The sequence below is a fragment of the Salminus brasiliensis genome, chromosome 13, assembly GCF_030463535.1.
Source record: "Salminus brasiliensis chromosome 13, fSalBra1.hap2, whole genome shotgun sequence".
NCBI classification, from domain to species: Eukaryota; Metazoa; Chordata; class Actinopteri; order Characiformes; family Bryconidae; genus Salminus; species Salminus brasiliensis.
Genome location: NC_132890.1, coordinates 2,745,925 through 2,760,185, shown reverse-complemented (window position 1 = coordinate 2,760,185; position 14,261 = coordinate 2,745,925). Strand labels below are relative to the sequence as shown.

The following is a 14,261-nucleotide window of genomic DNA, read 5'->3' as shown; positions in this document are numbered from 1 at the left end:
AACTAGTTTTTGGTTATGTGGTATAGATATATATGTTTTGGTTATGTGGTATAGATATATATGTTTTAGTTATGTAGTATAGATATATATGTTTTGGTTATGTAGTATAGATATATATGTTTTGGTTATGTAGTATAGATAAAAGTGTCCCAGTTGAGAATACTTAAATATCCATGATATATACTGAGAACCAGCCGGTTTTGGCTGCGTTTAGAAGCCTGGGCTGCAGCCGAGGTAGGGCGGGTCCTCCGTAGGACTGTCCTAGGAAAGCTTTCTTAGTGGCCTATTGGTCACACAATAGGAACAGTGTAACCAGGCTGTGTGGTGACATCACCACCACCAATTGCAGTGCGAAACTGTGCTTTTTCATTTCTTAATAATTTTTATAAGAACTCTGCTCTTGGAAAGCAGTTTTTAAGGACAATAATGGACATTATTATCCCATAAAGCAATGCAAAATGGAAAGGGAGGAGCTACTCAGGTCTGAAAATGAGAAAAAATGGCAGATAACAATGCAAGTGCAGTGGCTATAACGACAGGGATGAGTGTTGGCATAGCAACGTTTCATCATTTCCTGTTTGTATGAATTAGATTAGTATTTTAATACTGTGTGCGTACAAACCTGCCACACTCACAACTCACAATGCTAAGATTAGTGTGTACCATAGCGGGTAGTATTACTGAGTAGTACGCAATTGGGACGCAGCCATAGTGATTTGTGCTTAACCGGATCAAGAATGTTCAGCTAACGTCAAAAAAAGGTCTTCAGTCTTGACGAGTTTATTGACGCACACAAAGATGTATGAGAAACTCGGTCCATCCAGTCTGATCCAGTTCAGTCCAGTTCAGTCCAGTCCAGTTCAAAGAATGCATAGACTGCCAGGGTCTAAGTATACTGAGGTGAGGAGGAGATTAAGGAAGGGGTGAGTGAGGAATGAAGGTGAGGGTACTTGGGCTTGGTTAATAGTCATCACCTTAGGGGTGTGTGTGTGTGTCGGGAAGAAAGGGGGGGTCGACTCTCTGCAATACCTCCATAGAGACGATATGAGTAAGATTCTAAATGGAGACCAAAAGAAAGTAATGTTAGAAAGGGGCAGTAATTGGTAATCCATCACAAATGCTGGGATTAAAGCTCTTATAGTAAAGTTTTGACATTTGCTCTCAGATCCTGCAAAAATTTCCGGACCCTCAGTCAGAAGCATGCTAGAACCCGTTTCCCTCCCACGGGACTGGACAGTGTATTAGTAGAAAACAATAACAGCTGCCATTGGAACGGAATAGGAGTGAATTTAGCCTGCAGGAAAATGTAAGAATGCAATAATTCATAAGCGAGGGATGATTTCATTTATGTTCTGTTTAATATTTTACAGCATGTCTGAACTTTATTGCACAGCAGTAATGTTCTCCTAACATTACAGATCAATGCCAGACAGATTAAGAGTTCCAGCAGGACATGTGGCCTTCAGGCCTTAAACACTGTGTCAGCTAATCTTCTCGTTGTCTTCTCTGTCTCCTGTATTATTGTCCCCTCTGCAGCTCAGTTCACGCAATTGAAGGAGAGGTGGAGAAGGACCAGAAGAAAGCTGCTCAGCTGAGCCCTCCACCCTGCTCACACACGCCCACCTACGAGCTGTCTCCTGACCTCAAACAAAAACAGGTCTGTCCCCATGAACCACTCCGTATATATGTGTCCGTGTGTGTGTGTGTGTGTGTGTGTGTGTTTACGTTTGTAAATGTGCAAATGCATGTGTACCTATCAGCCATAACATTAAAACCAGCACATGTTAAAGGGTGGATCTACATATTAGGCAGTAAGTCAACAGCAGGTTCTGGAAGGTGATGTGTTGGAAGCCGAGCGCAAGAATCCGAGACACGAACCAAACGACTGGGTCAGAACATCTCCAGGTGGGTCTTGTGGGGTGTTGCCGGTATGCAGTGGTCAGTACCTACCAGAAGTGCTCATGGCGAACATGGTGAGCAGTGATCATGGACATCCAAGGCTCACTGAGGCTCATGGAGGCCCTGCTGCTAGTGCTAGTCTTGGTGGTAGATACCACAGGGGGCCATGCCTCAATGGGTCAGAGCGGTTTCGGCGGGGAGATGGAAACCTAGACAGTATTAGGCAGGTGATTTTAATGTAATGGCTGATCGGTGCATGTTTGTGCATATGCACACGTTTGAAAATTGGATGATAAGTAAGATGATAAGTAAGGTTGGCAATGGTTTCCATGGTAACAGATGGGAAGGAAGAGTAAATAACCTCTCTCTGTACCCCTGTGAATATATGATTATGTTTTGAGGCATGCTCTCATCAACCATCCCGCTCTCTAACTTCCCTTTTATCTCCGAATCCCCCAACTCCCCCCTCTCTCTCTCACTCACTCGCTCGCTCGCTCACTGTCTGTCCGCAGTTAGAGGAATTGGAGCAGAAGTACGGTGGGCCGCTCATCTCTCGCCGCGCTGCCTGCAAGATCCAGACAGCGTTCCGACAGTATCAGCTCAGCAAGAACTTCCAAAAGATCCGGAACTCCGTGCTGGAGAGCGGGATTCCGCGCCGCATGTCCGTGCGCCGAGTGCGGGTGCAGAGGGACGGGTTCTCTGCGGAACGAGCGCTGATGGAGGGGTGCTCTCTCATGGGCATCCCACTCACACACTCCACCTCACTGCCCACGGGCACTTCAAACACACTCACAAACCTGGAGGACACCTTCAGCGAGCAGGTACCGCTTATCTTCTCCGGCCTCTTTTGGCATGGCCTTGTCACAAGTACCAGCATATTTACATACAGTACATCCGCCTGGTCGGCCTACAGCGGTTTATCATTCCCAGTCCCAGTTCTCACTGAAGTTATAAGGAGTGTGTCCACCCAAACTGCTTTTTAAATGTTGTACAACACAGGGCAACCAATAAAAACAGAGGTAATTTGCATATATCAGTTATAAAGAATACAAGTACCCTCAACATCAGCAAGTCTCCCTGCAGGTCGTCTCAGCACATTTGAAAAATACACATTAGGGCATTAGTAACAAATATGTGGGCGGGGCTTAGCTGTGGGTAGGGTAGAAAGCAGCCAATCATTGCTTTTCTGCTTAAGCAGAAAAGTTCACATAACAGTTTAAGTGAAATCTTTTCAGTTGTCGCCGCCCACTTCTGTATAATTGGTCACCAGCTGAGGCGGAGTCGCAGATGCAGCTGAATTAAATTTTTAACCTTTAGGGGGCGCACTAGCCTGAAAGTGTAGTATATTGGCATAAAGCGGTTACTTTGTTTCGGTTCTAGGTGCAGTCATTAGCGCGGTCCATAGACGAGGCCCTGAGCAGCTGGAGTTCTGTACGTGATGGTGAAGGAGAGGGAGCATCAGGGGCTCAGCCCCCAGGCCCTGCCTCAGAGGGGCTGCTCATGGACCCTACCAGCTTTCAAGAGGCCACTCACAACACCTGTGCCGAAGGCATCCCTCGCAGCGCCAGCAAACTCATGATGGCCTTCAGAGACGTGACGGTCCAAATTGACAACCACAACTTCCGCCTGTCCTCCTCCGTTCTCGAGTCCGTTTCCCTCGGCAACGGCGTCTCCAAGGAAACCACCTCGGAGGCTCACGCAGGAGGGCCGAGCGCCGGCCAATCGGAACCCTCCGTCACGGCTGAGCCTGAGTTTCCCGCCCCGCCCACCAGCGAGGAGATTGGGCTGGACCAGCGGGCGGCCGCAGACGAGGCGGAAGCCTCTCAGGCCGGCCAGGAGAAACCACAGGCCAATCAGAGTGCAGAGGTGGCAGAAAACAGCTCAGAGCCAATCAGCAGCAGCAGCACGTCAACCTCGGCGTGCGAGACCATGATCCTCTCTCTTCCACGCACACACTGCCCGGACACACACTGTGGGACCCTCTCCACAGACATTGCACGCAAGCGCCTGTACCGTATCGGACTCAACCTCTTTAACATGTGAGTACAGAGTGGAACCGGGCCAGTCTTACGCCCAGACAGAACCACTGAATAAGTCAATTGTTTTCATGGCTTGTGTGTGTGTGTGTGTGTGTGTGTGTGTGTGTGTGTGTGTGCCACGCTCAGAGCTGATATAAATATCCCACCCGTTCCAGCCTCCCACTCATCTGTGAAGCTGCTTCCTTCGCTCAGGTTTAGATCCCTTCACCAAGACTGAAGAGCTGAGTGCCTTCACGCTCCGCTCACTCATGGGGCACTAACACACAGCCATACACACAAACACACACACACACACACACACACACACACACACACATACACATACACATACAAAAGGCGAGTGGATAAGGGTAATATTGCCCTGGGGGTGTGCACGTGTGTGTGTGGAATTCTATGTCTCTCATGCTCTACACACACAGACACACACACACACAGACCCACTTACACGCTGTGTTTCCTCACTCATATGAAAGCTCTGATTAGACTCCCTTTGACGTGGTTGACGTGAGCAGCCCTTCGGTTGCCATGGTAACCAGGTAAGCCCTCCAGTCACAGTCACAGTCACATGGGTTCACTCAGTCTGTGTGTTGTTGGGAGGTCAGGATGAACTGTATTTGTCTATACGTCTACTTGTATGTGTGTGCACAAGTGTGTGTGTGTGTGTGTGGGGTGTGTGTGAGAGAGAAGGTAAAGTCTAAGGTCACACACACACACACACACATATATAGATAGATAGATAGATACAATGCAGATGAACCAAGCAAAGTTCATCATGACCCATCAGACCAGACTGCAACTGGAGGTCTCACTGGGTTGCCATGGCAACCAGAGGGCTGCTCAGGTTTACAGAATTGGTGATAGAGGTAGTAAAGACAAACACAACCCCAATACTGTGAATACACGGTGGGGTGGAAACTGAAGTCGATTGCACACATACGCGATATGGCCAAATGTTTGTGGACACCTATTCTGATGGATGCATTCAGCTACTTTAAGTTGCACCCACTGCTGACATAGACCTAGTAGAAAGCCTTCTTTCCTGCACAGTAGAGACAGTTACTCCACCAAAATTAGGATCAGCTCTTTTTAATACCCTTGAATTCAGAAGAAACCATGAATGAGTACGTGTCCCAATACTTTTGTCCATAAAGTTTCTGACTTGCTATGACGGTTCAGTTGAGTGAGGTCAGTTGTGCAGGTCAGTGGGCAGAGTTAGAGCTAGTGTTAGGAGTCTGGGGTTTAAGTGGTGCTGTAGGTCCTGAGTCGAATGCAACAGGGGTCCGGGGTCCGTGGTGGGTGTTATGGCGTGGGTGCAGTCTCGGAGGAGGTGTGTGTGTGTGTGTGTGTGTAGATCTGTGCTTAGGGAAGCTGCAGTTCAAAGTCGTGGCAGGGTGCAGAGCGAGGCAGATGTTTCTCAGCAGTGTCCAGATGTTTGGGGACATTAGAGACTACAGCACTCTGTGGGCCAGCTGATCCTTCCGCCGTGTCCTTTTAAACCTGACGCAGCTTACATAAGCTCACTGCTAGTGTGTGTGTGTGTGTGTTACATAAATCCTTTGCTAATGGGCGTCGTGTTGGGAGTCGACATCATGCTTGCATAGTTTCTGCAGGACTATAAATAACAGCCTTGAATTGAATAAAGGCGTATAAATATATTCATTAGCTTTAGCAGAGCTTGTGTTGAGGGGCTACAGCATCTCTGAAACACTGGAAGCCTGAGGTGTGAGTGTGTGGACCAGTCATGTGGTGTGCTGTCTTTTTGCATATATGCGATGTCTGTTGAATTTGTGTGGAATATGTCTTCAGGTGGTGTTTCTGTGTGTGTGTGTGTGTGTGTGTGTGTGTGATGCTCCATTCTCATGTATGGTTAATGATGGAAGCTGCATATGAGGCTTTCTTGCCACAGTGGTGGAACAGAGCTGCTAAGTCATGTTGACAGAACGTTCTGGAAAATTCATGATCTACGCTTGTAGCCTAAACCACACCTAATACATGCACACACACACACACACACACACACACACCGATCTGCCATAACATTAAGACCACTTAAAAGGTAGAGGGAGTGACGGGAGTAAAGGGAGTGACGCTGATGCTTTGACCCACCTGGATGTATTAGGCAGGAAAATGGGCAAACGTAAGAACCTGAGACACTTTGACAAGAACCAAACTGTGATGTTCTAGACGACTGGCTCAGAACATGGTCAGAACATCTCCAAAACATCAGGCAGCGGTCAGTACCTACCTAAAGTGCTCCAAGGAAGGACAGTTTTTGGGACATGAGCTCCCAAGGCTCACTGATGCTCGTGGAAGCCCCACCTCACAATTTACAGGTGCCAGATAGCACAGAACACCTTCAGAGGTCTTGTAGAGAATAGTAGACAGTGCACACACACACACACACTCACACACTCACACACACTCACACACACACACACACTCATAGAGAGGCCTTTCAGATAGCCAGAGGTCTGTGATTTTTGTTTTTGCAGAAATCCAGACAAAGGCATCCAGTTCCTCATCTCCCGCGGCTTCATCCCGGACACGCCCATAGGTGTGGCTCACTTCCTGCTGCAGAGGAAGGGCTTAAGCCGGCAGATGATTGGAGAGTTTCTGGGCAACAGCAAGAGGCAGTTAAACAGAGACGTTCTAGAGTGAGTAGCACCTTCGGTTCCCCCCAACGCTGCACACGTTTACAATCAAACAGCTGCACTGTTAGTGAGCTACGGAGAACAGCAAGAACACTATGATTCATAATGTTCTAGAATGTCCTAGAATGTTCTCTCCCATTCATACTGTTCTAGAATGTTCTAGAATGTTCTCTCCCATTCATACTGTTCTAGAATGTTCTCTCCCATTCATACTGTTCTAGAATGTTCTCTCCCCATTCATAGTGTTCTAGTATGTTCTCTCCCATTCATACTGTTCTAGAATGTTCTCTTCCATTCATACTGTTCTAGACTGTTCTAGAATGTTCTCTCCCCATTCATAGTTTTTTTAGAACATTCTAGAACACTCAACATTCTAGATCACAGTGAATAAGGAAACCATTTGGTATGTTCTCTCCCCATTTATAGTGTTCTAGGATGTTCTTTCCCCATTCATAGTGTTCTAGAATGTTCTCTCCCCATTCATAGTATTCTAGACTGTCCTAGAATGTTCTCTCCCATTAATAGTGTTCTAGAATGTTCTAGAATGTTCTCTCCCATTCATACTGTTCTAGAATGTTCTCTCCCCATTCATAGTGTTCTAGTATGTTCTCTCCCATTCATACTGTTCTAGAATGTTCTCTTCCATTCATACTGTTCTAGACTGTTCTAGAATGTTCTCTCCCCATTCATAGTGTTCTAGAATTAGTGTTCATAGTGTTCTAGAATGTCCTCTTCCCATTCATACTGTTCTAGACTCTCTCCATTCATAGTGTTTTCACTCTAGAACATTCTAGAACACTATGAACATTCTAGTTCACAGTGAATAAGGAAACCATTTGGAACAGAGAAAACATTGTAGAACTGTACGGATGGGAGAACATTGGAGAACATTGTTAACTGCATCCGTCAGCAACACGATTGAATCACACTCTCTCTCTCTCTCTCTGTCTCTCTCTCTCTCTCTCTCTCTCTCTCAGCTGTGTGGTGGATGAGATGGACTTCTCCATGCTGGAGCTGGACGAGGCTCTGCGGAAGTTTCAGGCCCACGTACGAGTGCAGGGAGAAGCTCAGAAGGTGGAGAGACTCATTGAGGCATTCAGGTGAGAAACACTGGTTCTGTGCTAATCCTCATAGCCCCTCGTCTAGACGCTGCTTTAAGACCTCCATAGAAAAGCTGGCTCTGCGTATCACACACAAACACACTTCTCGCTTAGGAGCAGCTTACTTAGCTTACTTTTTGACCTCCAGAACATTGGTGAGAGTGTGTGTGTGTGTGTGTATGTGTGTGTGTGTGTATGCATACGTTTGAGAGTTAATGGTCTCCTTGGGCTATTCTGAACCACAGAATCTTAATGGAAAAAATTCATGAAATACAAACCCAGAGGCGAGAGGCAGACTAAGTGCACTATTACTTTCCCTGTCCCTCCTTTATTTCCTCCGTCCTCCCGTTCTCTCGGCCTCCATCTCCTCCATCTCTTACCTTCTGCCCTTCACTCCAAGAGCACATTTCATCTTTCATTTCACCTTTCTCTTTTTTTCTTCTCTCTCTCTCTCTCTCTCTCTCTCAGTCAGCGGTACTGTATGTGTAATCCAGATGTGGTCCAGCAGTTCCATAACCCTGACACCATCTTCATCCTGGCCTTCGCCATCGTCCTGCTCAACACTGACATGTACAGCCCCAACATCAAACCCGAGCGCAAGATGCTCCTGGAGGACTTCATCCGCAACCTCAGAGGTGAGCTCTGAGTGTGTGAGTGTGTGTGTGTGTGTGTGTGTGTGTGAGTGTTATCAGTGTTAGAATAGGTGAGATGTTAAGGAAGCTGTATACTGTCACTCACTGATGGTTAAGTGTTGGTGGGAAGTGGCGGTGTCTTCACAGCCTTCTGAAGAGTCCAGGCTGAAGTTCCTGAGGATCTTAGCTCTGTGTGTGTGAGTGTGTGTGTGTGTGTGTGTGAGTGTGTGTGTGTGTGTGTGTGTGTGCTTTTCTTATTCTGATTTAGAATAAATTCCATTTATTTAATGAAATATTATTTGTCTTTAGACACAACAGATCTGTCTGCGTCTGCAGTTTAGTAATAATTCATAACGAGACCCACATTTGCCGTTCGTTTGAAATCACTTCCACAGTCTGGTGCTGAGTGAACGGTTGGGAAACTGTCTACTGTCTAGCGCTCGTTCCCAGAGGAAAGAGATATTCAGGTTAAGATCTCCTCTTAGTCTCAGAATTTCTCCTAGACACGTTCCCACCCAGCACCAGACGCCATATGGACTTTATTATTACAAATTGGGCTTGTTTTGTGTTCGACTCGTCTGATTGGTCCAAATTTGGCCCAAAGCTGACGTCTTTTTTCGAGACCCCATATCGCCCTGATATTGCCGTAAAAGTCATTTGATGATAACGCTGTGTGAAACCCGAACGAGTCTATCTGAGTCTAATCTCGGCTGTTCAGAAACTTCATATATTGACGTCTTTGAGAAGAAAGAGAGGCGTGGAGGCTCCTGCAGTTGTCAGGTGGAGGCCCATAGCGGGGTTAAGGAGTGTCCACTAATCTGCAGCGTGTCCTCGTTCTCTCTGAACTGTACCCAAACTGTTCCTACTCTGGTTCCCTCAGGAGTGGACGATGGGGCGGATATTCCACGGGAGATGGTGGCTGGGATCTACGAGCGCATCCAGCAGAGAGAGTTGCGCTCCAACGAGGACCACGTGACCTACGTCACTCGGGTGGAGCAGAGCATTCAGGGAATGAAGACAGTAAGTCTCTTTCTATCTAGTCGAGAACAGAGTTGATGGAAATTAAAACGCTGAGATGTAAATTTGCACCTGATGGTTGGCCAGTCAGTGGGCTGTGTTCTAATATCATGCTGAAACTACTTAAAGGACTGTGAGTATTAGTCCCACGTGGGCCTACACTTCACTTCCTAACTCTTATAAGAATACATCAATGAAGCATATTGGCTTCACCAATATGGCAGGGCTGGCTGGCTTTAGTGGTTAGAGTGCTGAATTATAGCTAGGTTGTGGGTTCCATACCCAGGTCTTGAACCCATGCCCAACGGCATGCAGTATGCAAAAGCGAATATTCAAAGAGATAAATTTAGATTCATTTAGAATCAAACTTATCCAATAAGAGAAAATCAGAAAAAATGTTTTCTGAATAATCTTTTCATACCCATTTTTAGTGTAATTAGAACAAATGAAATTAATTAAATCAATTAATTAGTCTATTTTAATTCAGCAATTTAATAACCAAGAAAATATGTACGTTTCTTTTATGAAATAAAATAAAAAATGAATAACTACACAAATAAATTAATAAATTAATAACTGCAATTAAATTTGACTACATTAAAAACTAAATTATTAATGTAGACACATTACTTAATGAATTAATAAGTACATTAAAAAATAAACAACATTTTAATGAAACAATTTAATAAATGAATTATATAATCCAAATCATTGCTTAAACATGTGATTAAATGTTTTTTTTAATTATTAACGAAAATGTAAATGTAACTACATTAGTTTTTGATTAATAATGAAATAAATGATCTAAATCAACTAAATTTTAGTAACTAAAATTAACTAACTAACTAACCCCTAAATATAAATGAATAATAGGATAACTTTTAATAACTAAATGCAACTAATTAACAACTAATTCTACCAATTTAACAAATTAATTTATAACAGTTACGACATAAAAAGTCTGAAGTCTGAAGATGAACTGAATGACAGGTTTGGAGTTTATGGGCTTTTAGAGGGATGTTCATTCTCAGAGCAGCTTTTCTTCTTTTATGTATTTGTGTGTAAAAAAATGGGAATTTAATTTTCCCGAGGGTCTGGAACAGCAGGTGCTTATAGGCCTCAGATAACCGCCTGATTTCCCACATCTGTGGATTGATTTGCTGTTGTGGAAAGATGGGCTTCTGCTGATTTGGCTGTCTGCTCTGAGACTGGAGGAGACCGGAGTAAACAATTGAAGTAGCTTTGCGCAGCACAAACAACAGATAGGTACAGTACACGTCAGCCGCGATTACAACTCCGGCTCATAAACTATTCATACCTCAGCTTCCTCAGCGGCTCGGTGTGTGTGTGTGTGTGTGTGTGTGTGTGTGTGAAGGAGAGATACCGTGTTGGTGGAAGTTTGTGTGTGCAGGAGAGGGAGAGACAGATTGATTGAAACTCTGCATTATTCATCAGACTTAATTTTAGGTTTCAGGTGACATGAATTCAGAGCTGCGTTCTTCCTCCTGCGTGAAATATTTATTCTTTCCCGGCGTCGCCGCTTCGCCGGATCCATTCTGGAGTAATCCCCACACTATCTTTATATCCGTACACTCTGCTGATGATGCAGGCCGCAGCCAGCGCCTCTGAGCCACAATCAGTTTAGACATGGACGAGTCCTAAAGTGAACTATTGCCACTCTATTGTTCTCTCTCTTACTCCCTCTCTCCCTCTCCCTCTCCCTCTCGCTCTCTCTTTCAGATCTTATCTGTGCCTCACCGGAGGCTGGTGTGCTGCAGTCGTCTCTATGAAGTTACTGACGTGAATAAACATCAGAAGCAAGCAGCACATCAGAGAGAAGTGTTCCTCTTCAACGACCTTATAGTGGTGAGAATCACGCTCGTACATAATGCCCATACGCTCAGGTAAACCCTGAGTTACTGATCATCAGAAAAAATAAAAATAAATACTACTACTAAAAAAAATATATATATATATATATTTAAATTAAAAAAAAAAAAAAATATATATATATATGATAATAATTATACATAATGTGGTAAATACTTTGGGAACTACAAGTACTGTACACATGCGGTCATGTAGTGTTTACAGTTATTTTACAGTGACCCCTCATCTATGAAATATGAGACATTCTGGACATTCATTTTATTCATTTTATTCATATTATCATCTGCAGCAGTTTTCATCAGTCCTGGATAGTGTGTAAAACAGCTCTATTTAAACATCATCAAGTTCTCTCTATCTATCAGGTCATATTGATGCATTTCTGTGCTCTTTTCTACAGTAGTAACCTAAATAATGAAGATCTAAATATTATACTCAGACGCCAAAAAGAGTATTTTGAAAAATATAAATAAGAGTTCATTAAATGATTGATATTAACTGTATAATTTTACAGTCAGGCATTCAGGACGTATTTCTGATATGGTATACTGTTTACTGAGATGTCACTTACAGAATTATACTGTATAAAACTTTTAAACAGATTTTACGGATCAGATTGTATTGTTTTTACTGCTGATTCTTTATAGTCTGTTTACATCCTAAGCTGCTTTTATACGTCTTGTGTGTTTCTGTCAAACTGGGTTCCTTTTTATTGAAATCATTCATTCCGAACCATTGAATGAGTGCATCTACATTTTTGATGGGTTGTGTCCATCTGCACTAAGAGTAAAACACAGTGTCTGGAAGTAAGAGTCATTCAGTTTAATTCAGTTAAATTAAAATTCATCTGTTTTTTGTGTTTTGTGTCGTTAGATACTGAAGCTGTGTCCCAAGAAGAAAAGTGCTGCCACGTACACGTTCTGTAAGGCCATGGGTCTGCTGGGAATGCAGTTCCATCTGTTTGAGAATGAGTGTAAGCACAAAGTATACGACATATAAAACGCTTAAGAGATAGACAGACAGATAGACAGATAGATAGATAGATAGATAGATAGATAGATAGATATATAGATAGATAGACAGACAGACAGACAGACAGATAGATAGATAGATAGATAGATAGATAGATAGATAGATAGATAGACAGACAGACAGACAGACAGACAGATAGATAGACAGACAGATAGATAGATAGACAGGCAGATAGATAGATAGACAGATAGATAGATAGATAGATAGATAGATAGACAGACAGACAGATAGATAGATAGATAGATAGATAGACAGACAGACAGATAGATAGATAGATAGATAGATAGATAGATAGATAGACAGACAGACAGACAGACAGACAGACAGATAGATAGATAGATAGATAGACAGACAGATAGATAGATAGACAGGCAGATAGATAGATAGATAGATAGATAGATAGACAGATAGATAGATAGATAGATAGATAGATAGATAGATAGATAGATAGATAGATAGGCAGGCAGGCAGGCAGACAGACAGACAGACAGTACATACAGTATACAGTATATAATACGCTGTAAATAATACATGCACGTTGATGATATGGTGATGATGGTGCATAATAGACCTCTGTTGTTCAGTGAATGTGTATTTTGACAGTTAAAAGAAAGATGAGGGAGAAGAGGAAGGACTAGCCCATGTTACTTCATCACATGTTGTATCTGTCAATTAAAATACCAACTTCTATCTGTCTGTGTGTGTGTGTGTGTGTGTGTTTTCTCTCTCAGATTACCCTCATGGCATTACGATCTTGTCTCCATTCTCTTCTGAGAAGAAACAGGTGGTGAGCTTTTGTTCTCAAAGCTCTGAAGAGCTGCTGAAGTTTGTAGAGGACCTGAGAGAGAGCATCGCGGAGGTAGCGGAGATGGAACACATACGCATCGAATGTGAGTCCTGTTAGTGGGATTGTTTGGAAGTGCTTTCAGGAATATTGGTGCCATGACTGACAGCTGTGTGTGTGTGTGTGTGTGTGTGTGTGTGCGTGTGTGTGTGCGTTGTCCTGCAGGGGAATTAGAGCGACAGCAGGCGGCGAGAAATCAGTCTGCTAAGAACAATGGCACCCAGCTGGAGATCCATAGACCAATCTCTCCTGCAGGTACACACACACACACATACACACCTAGTGCTGTAATCAGACTACTCTACCAGCACTGATGAACCCCCGCTCTCCTGATTAAATAGAATAATGTGTGTGTGATTTACAGGAGACCATGACTTTTTTGACAAGACAGGAAGCAACACAGTTGAGGTTTGTATCAACAGCTGGGTGTGTATATACACTGTATGTCCGAATGTTTGTGGACACCCCTTCTTATGAATGCATTTAGCTATACTTTAAGCTACACCCATTTCTGACACAGATGTGAAATCTCACACACACAGCTTATAGTACTGCCAATAAAATAGGACTATCTGGAGTAGATCAACATCATGAAGCTATTGGCTCCATGCTGCCTAATGCCAAGCGTGGGCTAGAGGGCTATAAAGCCCCCCAGCATTGAGGAGCTGTGGAGCAGTGGAGGAACTGTGGTCTCTGGAATGATGGTGGTGGAGCTCCATCCAGTACTTTTGGATAGGATGAGTTGAGGAGTTGGGGATGATCATCCAACATCCTGACCTCCTTAACAAACTCTTGCAATCAAATCCTCACCGCAATGTTCCTCCAAAATCTAGTAGAAAGTCTTCTTATCTGGACAGTAGAGATATTTACTCAAACTCATTTTAATAGCCTTGATTAGAAGAAACAATGAATGAGCAGGTGTCCCAATACTTTTGTCCATTAGTGTAGATACAGATCCACAGTGTGAGTGTGTGTGTATGTGTTCCTTTTGGCATGTAATGTTCTGAATGTTGCTTGTAAAGCTTATTGAGGTCCTATTGTTTCCCTCTTGTGGAGTAAGAAACTGCCCCAATCACATTTGACCTATTGACCTCTAAACACAACCTGTCTGTCTTTACCTGATCAGTATAGAGACACCAGGCCCTCGGTGTCCTTCCCCC

General features: G+C 43.8%; 1 protein-coding gene across 1 annotated transcript in view; it reads left to right on the top strand.

Moving 5' to 3' along the window:
* The window catches only part of iqsec3b (IQ motif and Sec7 domain ArfGEF 3b), a 29,775-nt gene that overhangs the window by 10,537 nt on the left and 4,977 nt on the right, over window positions 1-14,261 (top strand). The window contains exons 3-14 of the mRNA XM_072695808.1: window positions 1,537-1,657; window positions 2,412-2,720; window positions 3,280-3,938; window positions 6,431-6,592; window positions 7,567-7,689; window positions 8,158-8,324; window positions 9,202-9,341; window positions 11,079-11,204; window positions 12,099-12,198; window positions 12,989-13,147; window positions 13,267-13,356; window positions 13,466-13,509. Of these exons, the coding sequence (XP_072551909.1) occupies window positions 1,537-1,657; window positions 2,412-2,720; window positions 3,280-3,938; window positions 6,431-6,592; window positions 7,567-7,689; window positions 8,158-8,324; window positions 9,202-9,341; window positions 11,079-11,204; window positions 12,099-12,198; window positions 12,989-13,147; window positions 13,267-13,356; window positions 13,466-13,509 (2,200 nt within the window). The remainder of the gene's footprint in view (window positions 1-1,536; window positions 1,658-2,411; window positions 2,721-3,279; window positions 3,939-6,430; window positions 6,593-7,566; window positions 7,690-8,157; window positions 8,325-9,201; window positions 9,342-11,078; window positions 11,205-12,098; window positions 12,199-12,988; window positions 13,148-13,266; window positions 13,357-13,465; window positions 13,510-14,261) is intronic.